Source organism: Clavelina lepadiformis, chromosome 4, assembly GCF_947623445.1.
Source record: "Clavelina lepadiformis chromosome 4, kaClaLepa1.1, whole genome shotgun sequence".
Classification (NCBI taxonomy): Eukaryota; Metazoa; Chordata; class Ascidiacea; order Aplousobranchia; family Clavelinidae; genus Clavelina; species Clavelina lepadiformis.
Genome location: NC_135243.1, coordinates 9,157,745 through 9,175,985, shown reverse-complemented (window position 1 = coordinate 9,175,985; position 18,241 = coordinate 9,157,745). Strand labels below are relative to the sequence as shown.

Genomic DNA, 18,241 nt, shown 5'->3' with positions numbered 1-18,241 from the left:
CAAATTACATTTTTCACTTTTGACACGCCGTGTAGTACTTTTAAGGACGTATATAGCCTATCGATTTTGAAGCGCCGTAAATCTGTCCTTTGATCTTATACGTTTTTCTGTGAAGGTTGTAGCTTGTAAGTACTCGCAAACAAGGAAATGCAACAAACAAAAAATACTGAAAAGTAAAAATGCTTTTGGTTTAACCCTAGAACTACTAGTGAGGTCAATTGACTCTTTTGCAATTTTTTTTTTTAATTTTACAAGAAGTGTTTTTTGCTAGCAACCTCAAACTTTTTTACTTTTATCCTTTCTAGGTATTTAATACATCATCAACTCGACAAAAGAAATTTATTTTCAAAACAAGTGTTTCGGAATGAAAAACGGTGAGTTATCACAGGGGTCAATTGTCCCCTAAGCCGAGAATATTGAGTTGTTCAATTACATTTCGAAACAACTTTTACAAATTTACACTTTACACAAATCTTTCGTCCGACAAAAGGTAAAGGTATTCTAACCGCGCGCAACAATAGAGTCATATAATTCAACAGGTAAATTAAGTTAAGATACTCTCAAAAGTCAAAAGACAGTTCTTCAACTTAGTGTTGGTAAAAAGGCCCACCACAAAATGTAGCCTTAATTCTTAATGTTTAAGAAATTGCTAAATGAAATATTTTAAATGCAAACAATTAATTTAAATTTGGAATTTCTATGGTAAAATCTTATCTAGGCCTATCTCTTTATAGAGGAAGATGGTTTTCAATCGGGAGTGGAGGAGGGAAGATGTGAAACGGGATTTGGCGGAATGCAGACATTTTTCTCAAATTGTAAGTTGTGTTGACTTCAAATTCACTTCTGTTGAAATGTTTATGCTTTGCCGCCATTTTGAAACATACCGTTAGTAGGGGGAGATAATTTAATCACAAATATTTACTTTCGTGCTTCCTCAAATACGTTTTTTATCGAAACTTCAATTTTATAATTGCATAAAACAAAAAATTTATTTGACTTCACAGAAAGATCATCAGGCATTTTATTTATTAAGATATTTCACTTTGACAGCGGACAAAAATTGATTCATTGTGGATCGGTATCATCATTTAATAAGACGCATAACTGTACCAGAATTATTCCATTACACACTGTTCACCAGAGTCATAGCCCAAACGTAAAATTTTGCTATAAATTGCGATTTTTGGCCAACCCTGTCCGTCTGATACATTTCACAGCAGGTAAACCGTTGTTGCGAACAGTTTTAACCAACGAGTTTCACCAAGGTTAACTTAACGTGATGTTTGATGGTTAACCGTGATTAAATGTATGACGTACTACGTATGACTAAACACGTCGATTTTACGCACTGTAGTCACCTGGTTGGATTTTTATCATTTTACAGGACCCATTATGGCTAAACAAGTGGGTTTTACATCATTACCGCGGCCGTCATTGGGTGAACAAACGCGATCATTGGCTTGTATTCAAATGTAAAATTTATTGCACAAATTAAAAAGCAGTGTATTAAATGACAAACCTTCAATGTTTAAAGGATTTTCAAATACACACAATCGAAAATTGCATAAACATTTTAAAAGTTGAAGCATACCACGTTTACTTCAATTCAAAGAGGATACTAAATGAATCGAATGACTGAAAGCAGCAATGCTGCAACATAACATAATGTAGCAGTGTGTTTGGTGCTCAGGTATCTTTACACGCTAACAATCGACTATTCAATGTGAATAAAACAAGGCCAGTGCTACTGAACCAATAATGGCAAAGCGACAACGCGTAATGCTGTCCGGATATTGATGACAAATTTGGGTGTAACATCGACACTGGCACGGATGACTACACTGGACTTTGGACTAGCTATCGAATATGTCCACAAAACCACCCAAGATTAGTTAAAAAAGCCATTAGTCATCTTGATCAACTTATCTTAGAAACTTGGGTGCGTCTGCAAATAAATAGGTCTTTGTATCTATATGCAACATTTGAATCAATGAATCTTGATATTATTGTGACTTCCATTCGCGTCATCATAAAAGACGATTAGTTTCACTAAGGGAAATGTGTTACGCTGGATACAGTGTAACGCATTGGATTACGTTGTACTTGTACAACAACATTTGTGAGGTGATTTCAAAAGCATTTTAAGAATTTCTCTCAATGACAAGATAGTGATATCAGTGCAATAAGTTCAAAATGGTCTAAATAATCCAATCAAAAAAAGAGTTTACGTTGGGTTTATTCCAAAATTCATGAATTCGTTGCAATGATGATCTTATTCCTTTGATGTGATTAATGGGAATGCTTAGTTCCAATGCAAACAACAAAACTGGCTTTATGCCAATTAAACAATATGAATTTCAACCCAGCTTCATATCAAAAGTTGAATATCACAGTTTTATCCCAAAATTCTGAATATAGCAGAACAATAAAATATAAACCTTATTAACACCAAACGAGTTTGGAAGCAAGCATTGATAGCAATAAACTGTAAAAAATAAGCACGTCAATCAATTGCAGTTTCCAGAAACTAGTCACACTCACACAAGCGGTGATAAATTGTGCATTGAATTGCCAGCCCCAGCCATAACCAATAATTAACTTGTAGGCTGTAACGTGTGATTGAACAACACATATATCAGTTAGTAGACTCATTGGAACTTTGAGAAATATTGAAAAGTAGCAAAAAACAATCTGTTTATGTGAAGCAAAATGAAGATAGGTGGATAAACATAGAAATATTAGCTTGTGCATAGTAGATAGAAAGACCAATTAAAACGTGATAGATGAATGCATTCTACAAAATTTCTGCTTAGATGGACAATAAAATGTGATGCAGAATAGTTAACATTCTGTTTCTGTTCAAGTTTATCTCTGCTATTTCCACGACAAGTCACCAAGTTAAAAAACAAACCAGAGTACATATCAAAATTTTTCAGCTGTACTTTACAAAATATCACTAGGTTATCTTAGTGACATGTATCCACTGCACGTATAACACATGTTGAGAAAAATCTTTTGCAAATATGACACAAAAGATAGTACCATTAGTACGGTTTTCCAAGCTTGACCTGAAATATGATAATTGGAAGATGTAAGCAGAACTGAAAGCAAATAACGTTTCAAAATGTTAAATTCATATATGAAGCAGCATTTGACTTTACACATAAACAGTTCAAAATTCCATCAAAAACTGGTACTGCCACATAACTTTCTAATCTCTTCCCATGTCAACCAAAATGTCAAAGACCATGGAGCCATTCTCGACCAAATCGGAACAAAGCCTTTGTAGAGGCTAAAAAAGCCTTCCTTTTGTATAGTTTGCACAAGGCAATCAATGGACGATTTGTAAAACAAACCCTTTCCACATTTGTCTCTAGGTTGATTCATTACTCTCGTTTTAATAACATCAGCTGGTGTGCCAAGTGTAGCGGCAACAAAACCACTGCAGACACTTGCAAGTGTATGACATATCCAGTTATCTGGAATGGATGTATTTTTTAAAATTGCATGTTTGGCTGTGTCATAAGTTGCCAAGTCTCCCATATTAACCAACGCAGCTCTTTGAACATTAGGTACCCATCCAGCCCAGAGGCCTCTAAAGCCACCAGCTTTTATAGTGCTTTGTAAGGCAAGCCACACACTTTGCACTCTTGGAGCTTTTCCTTCCATCTGTCTTCTACCTTCCATCTGCATTTGAACTTTTATTAAATCCATTGGACTAGAAACGAATTGGCCAAACGATCCAGCGCTTAATCCAGCAATTGCTGCCTTCCATGTCGGAAATGATCCGTCACTATTTCGGCCTAAAACTTTATCACGTAATTGTTCGTACACACCCATCCTTACCCCGGTATAAATTAAGTGTCTATATACAGCAGGTGACAAGCCTTGCCACAACTTTGTAAATCCTTCTTCTTGCACAATGCCAACAGCAATTCTAACCATGCCCCTTTTTGTAACTGTAGCTGCATGACCGTTTGATGCAAACTCACCCTGTATTTGCAATCTGGTCTTGGTAAGGTCTAATGGAAAAGTTGCAGTTTCTGCTACAGTTGCAGAAGCAGCAGATGTTGCATAGTTAATGGCAATAATTTTAAGCTCCTCATGCATTTTGAAATAGCCAATAAATAAGGTTTACACTTCCAGTTAATGAGAATTACATTAGCTATTTGTCCGGCTTAATGCTTGGATAGCTGTACAAATATCATTTTCAAAATATCAATAAAAAGTAAGTTTTTAACAATTGTACAAGACTTCTAAATACAGTACAGTTTCAAAATGCCAGGTTATACTGATGGGTTGCAAGTATGTTTTGCTCATAAGTTTTAGCATTTAAGTTGGTTATCGTTACTATATTTAGGTTGCAGGCATAGTGTAAAATAGAACTGACTTACAAAAAATAGAGTAATGAAACACTTGGGTTGAGAAATGCTGAAACAAGGTAACTATAGTGCACAAAAAATATACAATAATAGGCACATAATGCACAGGCACATATGATGACTGAAGTTGTAATAATTATTGTAGTAGCGGTAAGCTAGCTAAAGCATTTCGGATGGAATACGTCTCCATACGTAGGTGATTAATAGCATGTAATATTTATTTTCAGCATAAGAATGTCATGGATGACAGTAAATGTACTGGTAAAGCAATCTAGTTTTTATCGCAGTTACCAGTACCAGACCAGGCTAGAGTCACAAGCCAAGACTACACTGTACTGTAAGTTAACATTTACATTAACCAGTACAAATACAACAACGATAAGCTAGTTTAGGCTTATTTAACGCAAAATGTTGCAGTTATACACTCAAGTAAGCTTTAGTTATATCTATTACTGTTTACTTGTCGGCCATACAAAACACTCTATTCATACTTGATCCAAATACCTCAGTCATTCCTATCATTTCTTTTATCGTGACATAATAAGGGCCGCCATCCTCATCATAAATAAGACATGGATTTGTTTTTTCCCACTTATTTATGGCAATACTGTAACTGCTAAACTACTACATATCCTTTATTGTTCATATCATATCCAGTATGTTTACTGACATGGACTCTTTGATTTTAGGCTCTTGTTTTTGGTCTTAGCTCTCACTTCTTGCCCCTAAGCTTCATATAACATTTGGCGAAAATTTTGAATTCTACCAACATGTTCTATGTATGTAAAATGTATGTGTATACAATATAACTGTACATAAAAGTTATGTTAAGTTGCCATACCATAAAATGTAATCAGAATAATGTACCCAGATAGTTATTGGAATTAATACATTAGTTGAAAGGATCAATGCATCATATAACACTCAATTAAATCTTAAGTTTAATTTTTTGGAAATTGGTATAAATGATATATAATAATTAAGTAACTGAATTTAAAGGAGTTTATTTGGAGTTGTGATATTACTTGAAATTATACAAAAATTTCACCTATTCAAAGCTAAGCTAACAAGCTTCCACTGTGGCTTATTCTCAATTGCACACTGGACACGTATGAATATATGTGTCACAAATTTAGTAGATATTTGTTGCACGGTTCTTCTAACAAAATGGTATAATTTTTGCTTTATATATGACTTGTTACTAGGTATACATAAAACCAATTTTATTATATGCACAATAAGATAAAATACATATTCTTATTAAACAAATCAATTTGTTATTAGCTTATTATCTGAATTGCACGGAGGATAAACTTTCCATCCTAGACAACAATGATGAATACATGTGCAAAGATAAATTTTGGGGGCTAAAGCTTGGACAGTAAAAAGCCAGTTGGTGTACTTGTCATGGTTTCACCCTGATTATGGGCAATCCACACAATGTTAGATGAGACATGCAACCCCGCTGATTAATTTTAGGAATTTTATTTTTTGTGAGTGCAATCTTAGACCATGCAACCACTACACCAAGCAAAACTTAAATGAAAGAGCAACAATGCAATTTTCCTGATGAGTTAAAAAATTATGACCGTTTGAATTGTTAAACTGTTGGTAGTCGTTATTGGATTTTAACGGCATGTGGTATAAGTACCTTACCAAAATTTTCATAGAACAGTCAATAACTGTGTCAGGTACTGCAAAGTAATGCTACTGATGCAAGTTGCGTCAGAGTTTGATCTCACCAAATCCTACCATTAACTAACTCGCCAATTCCCCGAATGAAACATTTGAAAAATAAGCGTTGAGCTATATATCTCAGAGACATCAATATGGAAAAGCTGTGTTCCAACATGGGTAAACAATGCAGCAAGTACAGGTGAAACTAAAATAGCCTAAGTGGCACGTCACACCGGTATGCTACAGTAGTAAACGTTCCAACCTGACTGGTTCTGAGAACGCTGATACAACAAAGCCTAGGACTACTACAAAGAATGTGACGCAAGAAAATTCATATTATAGCTCAACCCACAACTATTATCACCCGTTTTGTTCAACCAACACCCTCCGACCGTTTCTCCAACTCTTCGACTTGGGTAACTGGCCTATCTTGTCTGGAGCAAAAACTATCCTGAACTGGTCTTTGGAACTATTGTACAATCATAAACGAACAACGCCCCCGATTCGTCCCCTTCACAACCAATCAGATTTGCCTGTTAACGTATGATAAAATCTTATTTGAAAAAATGCTTGTTCATTGTTACAATAAAGCACGATACTCTAGCAATTCAAGCCAGAGTTACAAATTCTGCGCTTTTTGCACGATCCCGGGCTTTATTTTAAGAAAGCGCAATGAGACCAGAGGGTTGAATTAAAGTTTTAATTTTGTAAAAATTTTTAAATTACTTTAGTTTGCTGTGCAACATGTTGCATAGCTAGCGCAACAAACATTTCTCTGTTGTTCATACTGGATAGATACTGTAGTTCAAAAGTTGTTAGTGCTAGCTATCTTTCTGGAGTATACTGTGCAGTTTTTAGTAGATAGTTATTTCTGCATACATTATTAATGTTGGTTGCCGTAGGAATTAGATATTAAAAAATTTCAAGTAATGTTTTCCATTTTGTAAAAAAGCGTTTATTTCCGGTAAACTTGTGCATGCTTTATTAGCTTACATCCTGCCTATAAGCACTAGAACACGGCATAACCATCATCAAGCGCCAAAGTTGTAATAATTCCGTCATTTTACCAGCAAAACTTGGATTTACAATGTCCAATAAAACAACACAGAGTGCATAACATACAAATGATATTTAATCAGTCATCAAGAAATGGTCAAATCGCAGTTGGATTAAATTGAATTAATGCCTCGAATGACAAACAGTTAATACGGTACTATATTTGGGAAATATTAGCACGTTCGAAATCTGACCTAAAATGTTATATCACAACCTGATGTCATATGGTTAACTTGAAGGTTGAAAATGAAATTTCTAAAGCAATTAATGGTTTCAGTTTGATTAAAATATGAAGTCATTGATAACAGCACTGCAGCATGTGCCATACCATACTACAATATCACATACCATACCAAACCGCACAGATCATGGTAATGTTTTCTAACTAACCCAGCCAGTTTATCCGCAATCAATTCAACTCTTTGCCAGATTTGTGTGACGATAGGCCAGGCTGAAAATGATGGTAATTTTCGACGGGATCTCGAAGGTGCAGTATGGCCATCTTCCAGGTACAAGATTTCTGTTCATCAAGCTTGGTTATTATTCTTTGTCGATACTGTTATTCCGAATAGGCCTACTGTCAAATTGTACACCATCACGAAAAAAAGACTTGAGCTTTGAAGATTTATGACCGCACTGATTTCCCAAGTTTAGTCTATACCGTTTGTTAGAGCACTAACATACAAATAACTTCCTAGTTGATAATCTGAAGTTCATCACATGATGAACAGAAGTGCAACAAAGACTTTAGTTTTTAACAATGTCAACTTTTCGTGGAATGATCATAGCTTTGATGTTGCTGTGATTATATTTTCTGATAGCCCTTGATGACTGGAATTTGGAAGATGCTGTTTCCAAGGTCCCCAACGTTACCACGATCAGCCTCGACAACCTTCTTTTCTGGGGGCTCCTAAGATTCTTTTCCCGGCCGTTTTCCTGGCCCGAGGCAAGCAGAACGTTATATCGCCTTGAACCTTTGGTTCTATCATGCTAAGTTTGGAAACAAGGCACGCAAATACAAGCCCTGCTGTCAACATTTGAGATCGTTTTGTTCGCTTTTGCCAAAAAATGCATAAGCGTCGGCAGTTTAGCCACACCAGTTTTTGTACCAACGCGTTCCGAGTTTGTAAATATTAATCCCGGCGCATCCTTATTTATAGTTTTTGATTTTGCTAACAATTTATATTTGTTCATTGATTCGGGATCAACGGTTTCCCTATTGCCTTGTTCGCATGCAGACTGTCCTCAACCATTGCCTGACTTTAGCTTAAAAGCCGCAAGTGTTACTCCAATCTCGGCGTACAATGTTGGAGTTTTGAGTTAAGCGCCCATTTCATTTTGATTTCATTGTCACGGATGTGCCACATTGCATTCTCGGGATAAACTTTTGCTGCAAGTTTCAATTAGTTATTGACACTTCTGCCCGACAGTTAATTTACTTAACCGATAACTCTATCATCTCTCTTCAACCTACTTCCTATTGTCTTTCACAAATTGGTACCTTAACAAATTCTGACCCAATTTTTCAATTTCTACAAGAATTTCTTGATTTATCGAAATCCTCCCCATCCTCCTTCGGCCGAAACACGATGTAGTTCATCACATTCGTACAATCGATGACATTCCCGTTCGCTCTAAACCGTATCGCTTATCTCCCGAAAAATCAAAAATCATGCGGGCCGAAATACAAACATTGCTAAACAATAAAATTATTGCCGAGGCTAGATCCAGCGAATATAGCAGCCCAGCATTGTTGGAACCCAAAGGTAACGGTAAACACAAAATATAGACTACAGGAAGCTGAACAGAAAATGCGTTTATACGTCATTTCCTGTTCTATTATAGAATATTTATAATATAATAGTTCTATTTATAATAATTTATAATATAATGTTTTTCAAACGACTTATACGACAACATTATTTTTCCAAGATTGACCTAATAAGCGCCTATTATAACATTGCCATTGCTAAAGAAGACCAACACAAAATTACATTCGTTGTTCCAGATGGGAGTAACTATTTTCTTTGACTTCTGTTCGGAATCGCCGGCGCTCCTCGTACGTTTTGTCGCTTAATCGCTAAGGTTGAGGTCACCTTTGAGAGAATTGGGCTGTTTCACTTATTTTGATGACATTATTTTAAGTTCTTCCAGCATGGAAAAGCACCTCAAGCATTTAAGAATTCTTTTTCAACGCCTAAATGAATTCGGTCTTCCCATTAGCCCAGATAAATGCGAATTTGTCAAGACTGAAATATCGTTCTTGCGATGAGCTTCACGGTTTCCAGGAGGGGGATTTCCCTAACAAAGGAACGCATGGCTGCAATCCCAGACTACGAACTTCCTGCTACGCGTAAACAACTCAAACGTTATTCAGGTATCTTCTGTTATCATTTTAGATTCATTCAACACTGTACGCACGCCCTCAAGCCATTGTATGATTTAACTAATAGCAATATAAAAAAAAAATGCCAAATTAGTTTGGAATGACGAACAAAAGCGTACTTTTTCGCTAAGCTAAAAGGTCATGGCTAATGCAACCACTTTATCTTATCCACAGTTAAACGCAGAAACGTTTCTTACCACAGTTTATTCTAGCGTTGCTATGGGCGCAGTCTTAGAACAAAAGCAGAAGGCAATTTTATGTCTATTTGTTTTCTTTTCCCGTCTCCTTTCAGCAGCTTTCAGCAGCTTTCAGCAGCTTTCAGCAGCTTTCAGCAAAGGAAATACAACGGCTTTGATCGTGAACTGCTAGCAGCGTACAAAGCGGTTCGACAGTTTCGCTATTTTTTGGAAGATCGCATTTTTACATCAAGGGTAGAAAACTTACCTTTTACAATGCAGTTGTATCGGGAAAAAAACACATTTGTCTCCGCGTCAATATAGATAGTTGCTTTATATTTCGCTATAAACCAAAAATAATTTATTAATTCATCTTTCTACCCATGATAATCAAGCTGCATATTTTTTTTCACGTGCCGTTGCTTCTTCGGTCAACTCAGTTTTATCATGTCCAGCGCCTTTGGATTTTGCGGTAATTGCTAGAGCATAACTAGGAGACCCATCAGTTCAAAAGGTGCGCTCTGCCAAAACGTCACTTCAGCTTGAGCACTGTAAATTGCCTGATCAGGAAACGACGCTTCCCCGTTGCGTATCTACGTAGCGTGAACGCCCCATTGTTCCTGAACGCTTTCACCGCACCGTACGCGAACATTTGCACAATATTCCCGATCATCACCTTCTTCAGCCGATCTTCTCCGACTGAACCGGAGAGCCTTAACCAGACACCGCCCGCTACGTCAGCTATACCCGTTCAAGGTCAGCGTGCTTCCACTACGGAGAAGCGGATTATACCCTTGATAGTCCACTTATCCAGAATTCCAGCGACTACTGCATCTAGACCTTACATAACTGCTAGGATGACAGCAAGAAAGTCTACAAGGTCTCACTCATCATGCAACCAACACGATTCCACCTACCATCAGCATACAACCTCTAGAAGTGTCTTTTTTCAATCAGCACTTCCGTATGCACTTTGGCCAATCGCTTCCACTTGTTATAACTTTGTCGTCTCTATGGAAAACTCGTCCCAACTGGGACGTTACTTGGAATACCGCAGCGGCCTCATCACCTTCAAAACTGTTTTCATTTAAACGCGTCGAGATCAAGCATTCAGCCTGTCTTCGCCGAAAACTGATATACTCAAGGACGTGAATCCATCATATTATAAAACAATCGCAGCATCCGTACATTCAAGAAACCTTGTATATAACTTCTTTTCTTGTCCGTGCATGTAATAGCAATTTGCAGCTGGTGAAATTGTGTTTTCTCTCTAGTAGAAATAGCCCCACACTTACTACGGGTAAGCGGGGAAGAATGGAATACGCTGTTTCCATGTTTTTCAAGTTGTGGCGTTGCAATTATGTATCTGCTATTCATCGCGTTATTATTGTACAACGTCATACTTGCCATAAGTTCATTCTCAGCTTACGACATAATCGCTATCCAATCGAAGAATAGTTGGTTGACAACCTGTTCCCTAAACATGTTATCTACCTTGCACTTTTGAACTCATTGCACTAAGATAACCCCATAATTGTGAACCTATTTTGTAAACATGTTATCTACATTGCATTATGAACTCGCCCAATTCGAAATAACCCCTATGGCCTATGTGATTTACAACTTAATTGAAAAATATGTTTATCTGCACGATTGACCCCGTAATAACCGCATTGTCATTCTAAAAATAGACAGTGTTTATTGAAAATTGTCTTGTTAGAGCTGACACCTAACCTCTAAATCTTCGAGTCCAAATCTCCAAAGCATTTCCTGTTTTGATAAGCGCATTGTCCCTCAAGTTGGAATTGTTTTTCTTTAATTCTCTCCTTCAGTGTGTATATAATTATATATACGGTTGCATGCAATAATTTCAGCGAATGAAAGCGAAAGAGATAGATCGTAACAGCTCTGAGTACAATCTCCTTTTAAATGAACTTGTAACGTAGAGAGATACGCTTTGATAGCAATTAGGTTCCTAACATCCTTTTTATATGAACGGTAATATTGTTGTTCGCCCGAAGTAATAATGAAGTACATTAAAAGTGAAATTAATCAGATTCTCAGTGTTTAATATTATTAATTAATCTATTCAACTGACGTTTAGGAAATTTCTAGACGGAATTCGCAACCTTCTAATTGTTTTTGAGATTCAGATTGTAATAGAATAAGATAATTGTGGTATACACTAACCAGTGTAAACCTAAACTCAAACTGTTTAGTTGATCAAACAAGCCAGAAAGAAAAGGAACTTTCAGCCACCAACCGTCGCTTGAAGAGGAAATCCGAAATCTTTTTTCTGCGTTTCCATGAAGAAAATATCTTGAGGTTTTTGATGGACCATGCGTTGTAATACATTCCCTTTCGAAAGCCAACGAATCTCATTGTGATACAGCAAACACTCGTACACAGAATCCATGGCTTTACAAATATTGAAAAAAATCGATTTTGTAGCGGCCGAGATTTAATCAAATTTACCACTTGGCTAACTTGAGTCATAACAGCTTGTAAATCTCCAGGCAAAGATTTGGCCACGGGAGCTTCTCTGTGGACCATGCAATGCACAATTATCACGGTTGGATTTTTTTGGAGCACACATGCAACAAATCCTTTGTTTTTCCCCTGCATTGCAGGACAACCGTCGGTACAAACGCTCACGTAGTTACTCCTCTACAACTTAGAAGATAACAACTTAGCAGACATTTTCATTGACCAATTTTAAATATATCCTTTCCTCTGGTTGTGCCTCCCAATTCTTTGCATAACATTACCATTTCTCTATCCTTTATGAACCGAATAAAAGCAAGCAGATGAGCTTTCCCAGTTCTGTCAGTAGATTCGTCAAATTGTAAAGTCCATAATACAGACAGTTCGTCTTCTTTCTCAACAAAGTATCTGCGAACTTCATCTTTTAAATCTGAGGACAAGTTTTCTATTCTTCGTGAAATCGTGTCATTTGACAAAGGAACTCGTCTAACTTTTTCGGCGGTAGCAGATCCAAGCATATCTTCAACAACAATGGCTAATGCTTGTCCAATGACTAATTCTGTGTCTGTGTGTGCTATTTACGTTTAGCCAACACGTGAGTCACTTTGTAGCTTGCAGCCAATCCTTTTATCGGCAGCTTGAGGTAGCTATCCATTTTATTTTCCTGTTTGTTTGCGACATCAGGTTCACAAAGTATTGTGCTAATTGTCATAATTAGCCCTTATTCCTACGGAATTCTCGTGTAGATCTGATGATATTATAATGTTATTTGTGTTCCATTTCGTGTGTTTAACAATAAGCGCTGTGCTATATTTTGGTCGTGCTTGATATACGCGACCCGAATTCGATTACTTCCGAATTACGTCATTTGTACTACAGCGTTCAATACGTTAGTTCTCAATAGTACAGTCCAGTAAGAGCAGTCTGGCATTAACAGTCTACTGAATGCAGCTTTATTCTGTGCTCTGAAAACAGTAACAGTTTCTTTGAGAATCATAAATATATTGTAGCGATGGTTGGGGCTGTATTAATGTTTTTGAATGACATAAGGCCAAAGGCTTTAATTGTTCGTTTAGAACTCCTTTTGTCTGTTTTACTTGTGACTCTGTTGCTTATGCTATGTCTTCTTGTTTCTTTAAGCAGCATAAAGTCCAAATACAGTCGAATCCGCTTAATTCGGACACCGGATAACCCGGACAACCGCTTTATTCGGCCAAAATGCTCGGGAACGGAACAAAAGTAAAAATTGAACGTAAAAAACTCCCGTTAATTCGGACAATTCTCCGCTTAATTCGGACACAGGTTCGCAATTCCATCGTTAGGTTATTAGTTATTAATTTTATTACACAATAAACAGTACTTCCTTCGTTTTAACACAAGATGCAATTGCATTATGAGTGATTATGGTGAAACAATGACGATTGATGCGGTAACAATCGACAATGAACTCATATAAGGCCATGCCAGCTTCATAGTCGCTTTTACTTCGGTACAATTGCGTCCATCTTGTAGGACAGAATGGTACAGAAAAGTTTAGAAGAAAAAGTGAAATTGCTTACTCAAGTAAACGAAGACGTTTTATGCGATTAATGCCAATTACTGCAGTATAGCGCAGCTGCAATTCATTTATTACGCAACAGTACAGTATTTTAAATGCGTTTTCTGCCTTTATGCATGACCATGAAACGAACAATTGATTTTCCGCTTAATTCGGACAAAGCCGTTTCTCCGCTTAATTCGGCCAAAAGTGAGCGGAACCAAAGTGTCCGAATTAAGCGGAGTCGACTGTACTTATATTCCGAAACGCAGTCACAATTACATCAGAAGAAATTATCATGTCATTTCCACAAATACTCTTTTCAGATAGACCTTTCATAAAACCAGATTTCTAAAAAATTTTTTTTTATTAGGAGTCCGATTAAACCAAGATCAACTCTATTTATCCTTTTGCTATAGCCGATCAGCTAAGGCCACCCGTTCTAAATATCGATGTGTCACAGAATATATCCTTTCTAACCAGTAACAATATGACAACACTATTTACGTCACAGAACTATGTCACAAATACACTTCTAAATTCGTAACACTCTGGATGTACTACAACCACTTCCCAAAACCGTCTATTGATTGAAATCCGGCAACTATTTCCGTTTTTAAGAAATAAATGTTTGAATGAGATGACTGACTAAAGACAGTACAACTTTCTTAATAACATGCACAACTTGTATCACTACAAATGCACGGCATCAATATTTAAAACATTGACAGTGTAGTTTTGGTACTGTGATACTCAACTAGGCTATCAGTGGTTAATGAACGCGCTATCAATGGAATCAGACTAACGAACAATCGATCAAGCAACGATTAACAACAATCAGCCGCCCAGTTAGCACTGTATTATCCTTCGATGTTGGATTCAAGTGTCTCATTAAATAAGGCTGTATTGCAGATAACGCAGAAAGGTTGCTGGTGACCTCAGGTCCGGAACTGATAAACCCGTACTGAGCGTAATCTTTTTTATATTTACGCTTTTAAGCAAAGAGTTTAATGCACTTCAATAACTAACCATTTCTAAAAAGCTTATCATTATATGATATTAATCAGACTAAATGCAATTGCTTTCCTTTTAATCTAATACAGCGCGCAAGTCAACATGGTAGAAAATGGACGTCTTGTTTAAAAAGACATTAGTACATAATCATACGATTATAACGTGACGATTACCTTTACTATATCCGCAAGGCAAGTACAATAATATTAAGCTGCCACTAATTCAACGGAAAAAATTGTAAGTTCAAAGCTATTTTTCATGGTTTCTTGTTACCCTAAATTAAATGTTATAACATAGTAACCTAAACCTACCTTCTACTCTAAACCTAACTTCAATTAAACCCTAAATAACTTAAATCAATAGTTTGCATACCCATTCTCCTAACCTAACCTAATCTTTCTATGGGTTGCGTTACCTACTTATGGTGAAATATTCACTCTGATAAATATTATCAGTTATCTAATCATTTTCTAATGGATAGTGCGCACTGAAGTCTCGCATGCTTGCCTGCATGCCTATTTGTTATACGAATAGCTTATTTTCTAAAAGGTTCTGCGGCACACCTAAGAATCTCTCACGGCACACAGTTTAAGAAACACTGAATTAAACAAGCGGTTTTTCCAAAATTTGCGACAATTAATTCGAATAAACTGTGCGGTTTGCTCGAATAAATTGATTACTTTTCATACATCTTCCAGAGCTTGGGTGATTAGGCCTATCTCAAGAAGGTTAATTGAATAATATAATCAATCGAATAAAACGGTATTTTTAATTCCAAAACAATTAATAAAGTTGTTGCAGTAGCTTCGAAATAACATGAAAAAATATTGACTAGACTTAGAAAATACTGCACGACATGTTGGAAAATATTGTACCCCTTGTTTGCTGCCTAAATTTATGATTATGCAGCGCACATATTCAACATTTATGCTATTTTGATATGTCAATGTCATTGTTCGCAACAATAACTGATGCTTGATTGACTGGGAAGTCTTTAAAAGTGTTAAGAAACTATTAAAAAGACTACAGCTATTTAATCATCAAATATAAGGCACAACTGGTGAATACAGAATTTTTTTTCTTCCGACATTTCATTAAACCATTCGGGTTAACTTCATCAGAGCAATGGGAATAAAATTTTGAATTTGGCGAAACTATATAGAATGACAATTGCCAGGTTACAAATTTGCCGCATTACTTAGGAACAATTATGATACATCAATGTGACGTCATAATCATACACACTTAGCTAATACTTTGACCTATGCCTTTACAAAGGCATTGCATAAAGGTATAAAGGTATTATAAAGGCATTGTTTTGACATGGTTATAAAAGAGCAATATAAAAATAACATAAAACGCCCAGTTATAAGAAACAACAAATACAATACAAGTTAACTATGATTATCTAAAAAAACTCGGAATAAATGAAATGAAACGTCGGCAGACAATAGAGTTCTGTATTCACCAGTTGTGCCTTATATTTGATGATTATTACGCCTGGTGACAACCATAGCGTATACCTATTTAATTTTGGCCGTCCAAACCGCCAACTACATTTAACGATTAAATTCAGTTCTATGTGGGGTAAAAGTTAATCGTTACACATGGCTGGAAAAGTAGTTCCGATTTGAGTAAACAGCAAATTTATTACAAATAAATCGATTATTTTTGACTTAATACTGATACTTAATAAATTGAATAATAAATAATAATTAATCAATCGATTACTATGCCTTTGGTACCTAAACAACCGATTACTAAAGGCAAATGCTAAATTTATTCGAATAAAATTCAACCTTCACGAAAACGTCCACAATTGATTAAGAATAAAGATTTCGAAATATGTGGAGGGCTGAAAATATGCATCAAGTATGCTGAGCTAATAGGTGTTTATAAAACCAAACTTTATTCAAATCCCTTGAAACACTGCAATTTTCCATCTATAAATAGCTTATTTGAAAGTGAAATATGCACTATCACGTTCAAAGCCATGCATCAATTGCTTTCTCCATTATTTTTAATTTTTTTTCCAAATAAATTCATCGAGATATACTAATTCGCTAAGAAATCAAAACAATTTTTGCCTTCTCTTCTACAGTTAATCCTTAACTCAACAAACGATTCCATGTGTGGGACCAAAAATTTGGAATTCTCTGCATAATGATTTGAAACTTTTAGAAAATAAGAAAATTTTTTATAAAAAAACTATTTTGCTTCATAATCACACGTGCATGACACTATGTGACAATGTTTTGTATTATTTTTGTTCCTTATTTGTGTAATTTTGCACTGTATAAATCTGCACTCCAGAACCAAGCACTTCATTTATTTTGTTGCACTATGACTATACACTTGTTTTTGTCTATATTTTCAATTGTATTTCACTAATGGATGTTTGCTGGCTTTAAGACACATTCAGTGTTATTGAGTGTAGGCAACATTTAGTAATACCGCAACTGTAATCATATCAACCAAGTTTCACTGAATTTTTAATAAACATTCACTTGCTGTATCTCTCTTTCAACTTGAAAATAGTTACCGCTTTCCTCAACCACCTGCCACCAAATTTGTTGTTGCCAAACTCTAGCGTATGACAAGTACTTTTTCATAAAGCACTTTGATAAGATCATGGTACAGGAAAACTTTGAATCTGGCTAAGAAAATTATACGCCTGATCTGTTTATTTTTTAAGTAACTTGTAAATTTTCAACACTCAGTACACTACTTTTACATAATTTCAAGATTAAATACAGGAACCAGTTACTAGATTGAAACGTAACCACCAGCGCCATTGGAGTCTGCAGATTCGAAATAAGATGGGTTTCCTTTCAGCAATACCATCTATTGGACAGCAATGGCATCATTCTCCGTACATCACTGTCGATGTACTAGAGAAAATTTCATTTTGCAACGAGCAGTAATGTCATCACATCTTCCAAAGATTGTCATTGAAGTGCACTTTTGCTGTACAAACTCGGGCTCATCAACAACGCCCTTCTTTATTATTATGGCCTTTATGCATTTTGGTTGGCAGCGCGACCGCTTGGCTGTTTGTCATTTAGTCCTGTTGACAATCAGCTCAAACGACAATCTACCAGAGTCATAACCAAATCATCAAACTCGTGTTGTCAACCAAATACAAGTCATTTACAGTTTAGATTCTAAGCAAGTCGAGTCTTTGGAAGAAGTCAATCGCATATTCTGTAAAACTTGCGTTTGGCGAAATCTTGATTCTGTACATTCCTGGTCCGAAGAAAAAATTCCAGTAACACATTTAGGCTATAAATGTTATTGCATACTCCTTCATAGCCATTTTGGTATGCACTTCTCTCTAATAACCTAAAACTGTTCCTTCCGGGATTGTTATCACCCACGAGTAGTTTAAGAGAAAAACTAATGACATTGTAGGTTAGTACAGTGTGGAATATGGGTATTCACAAAACGACCGTTAATAAAACTTGTTTAGCATAACTGTATCCTATAGATTAAAAATAACGCCTTTATAAGAACTTAACATAAAATCGCG

At 36.0% G+C, this 18,241-nt stretch overlaps 1 protein-coding gene across 1 annotated transcript; it reads right to left on the bottom strand.

The window, feature by feature from the left end:
- Nucleotides 1–2,218: 2,218 nt before the first annotated feature.
- On the bottom strand, nt 2,219–6,495 carry LOC143451354 (mitochondrial uncoupling protein 4-like). Its single transcript, XM_076951837.1, has one exon. The coding sequence runs from the start codon at nt 4,108–4,110 to the stop codon at nt 3,184–3,186; it is 927 nt and encodes a 308-aa protein (XP_076807952.1). The 5' UTR covers nt 4,111–6,495; the 3' UTR covers nt 2,219–3,183.
- Nucleotides 6,496–18,241: the final 11,746 nt, after the last annotated feature.

Excerpts from the sequence above, each read along its gene's own strand:
- LOC143451354 (XM_076951837.1), bottom strand. The coding sequence starts at position 4,110 with ATGCATGAGGAGCTTAAAATTATTGCCATTAACTATGCAACATCTGCT.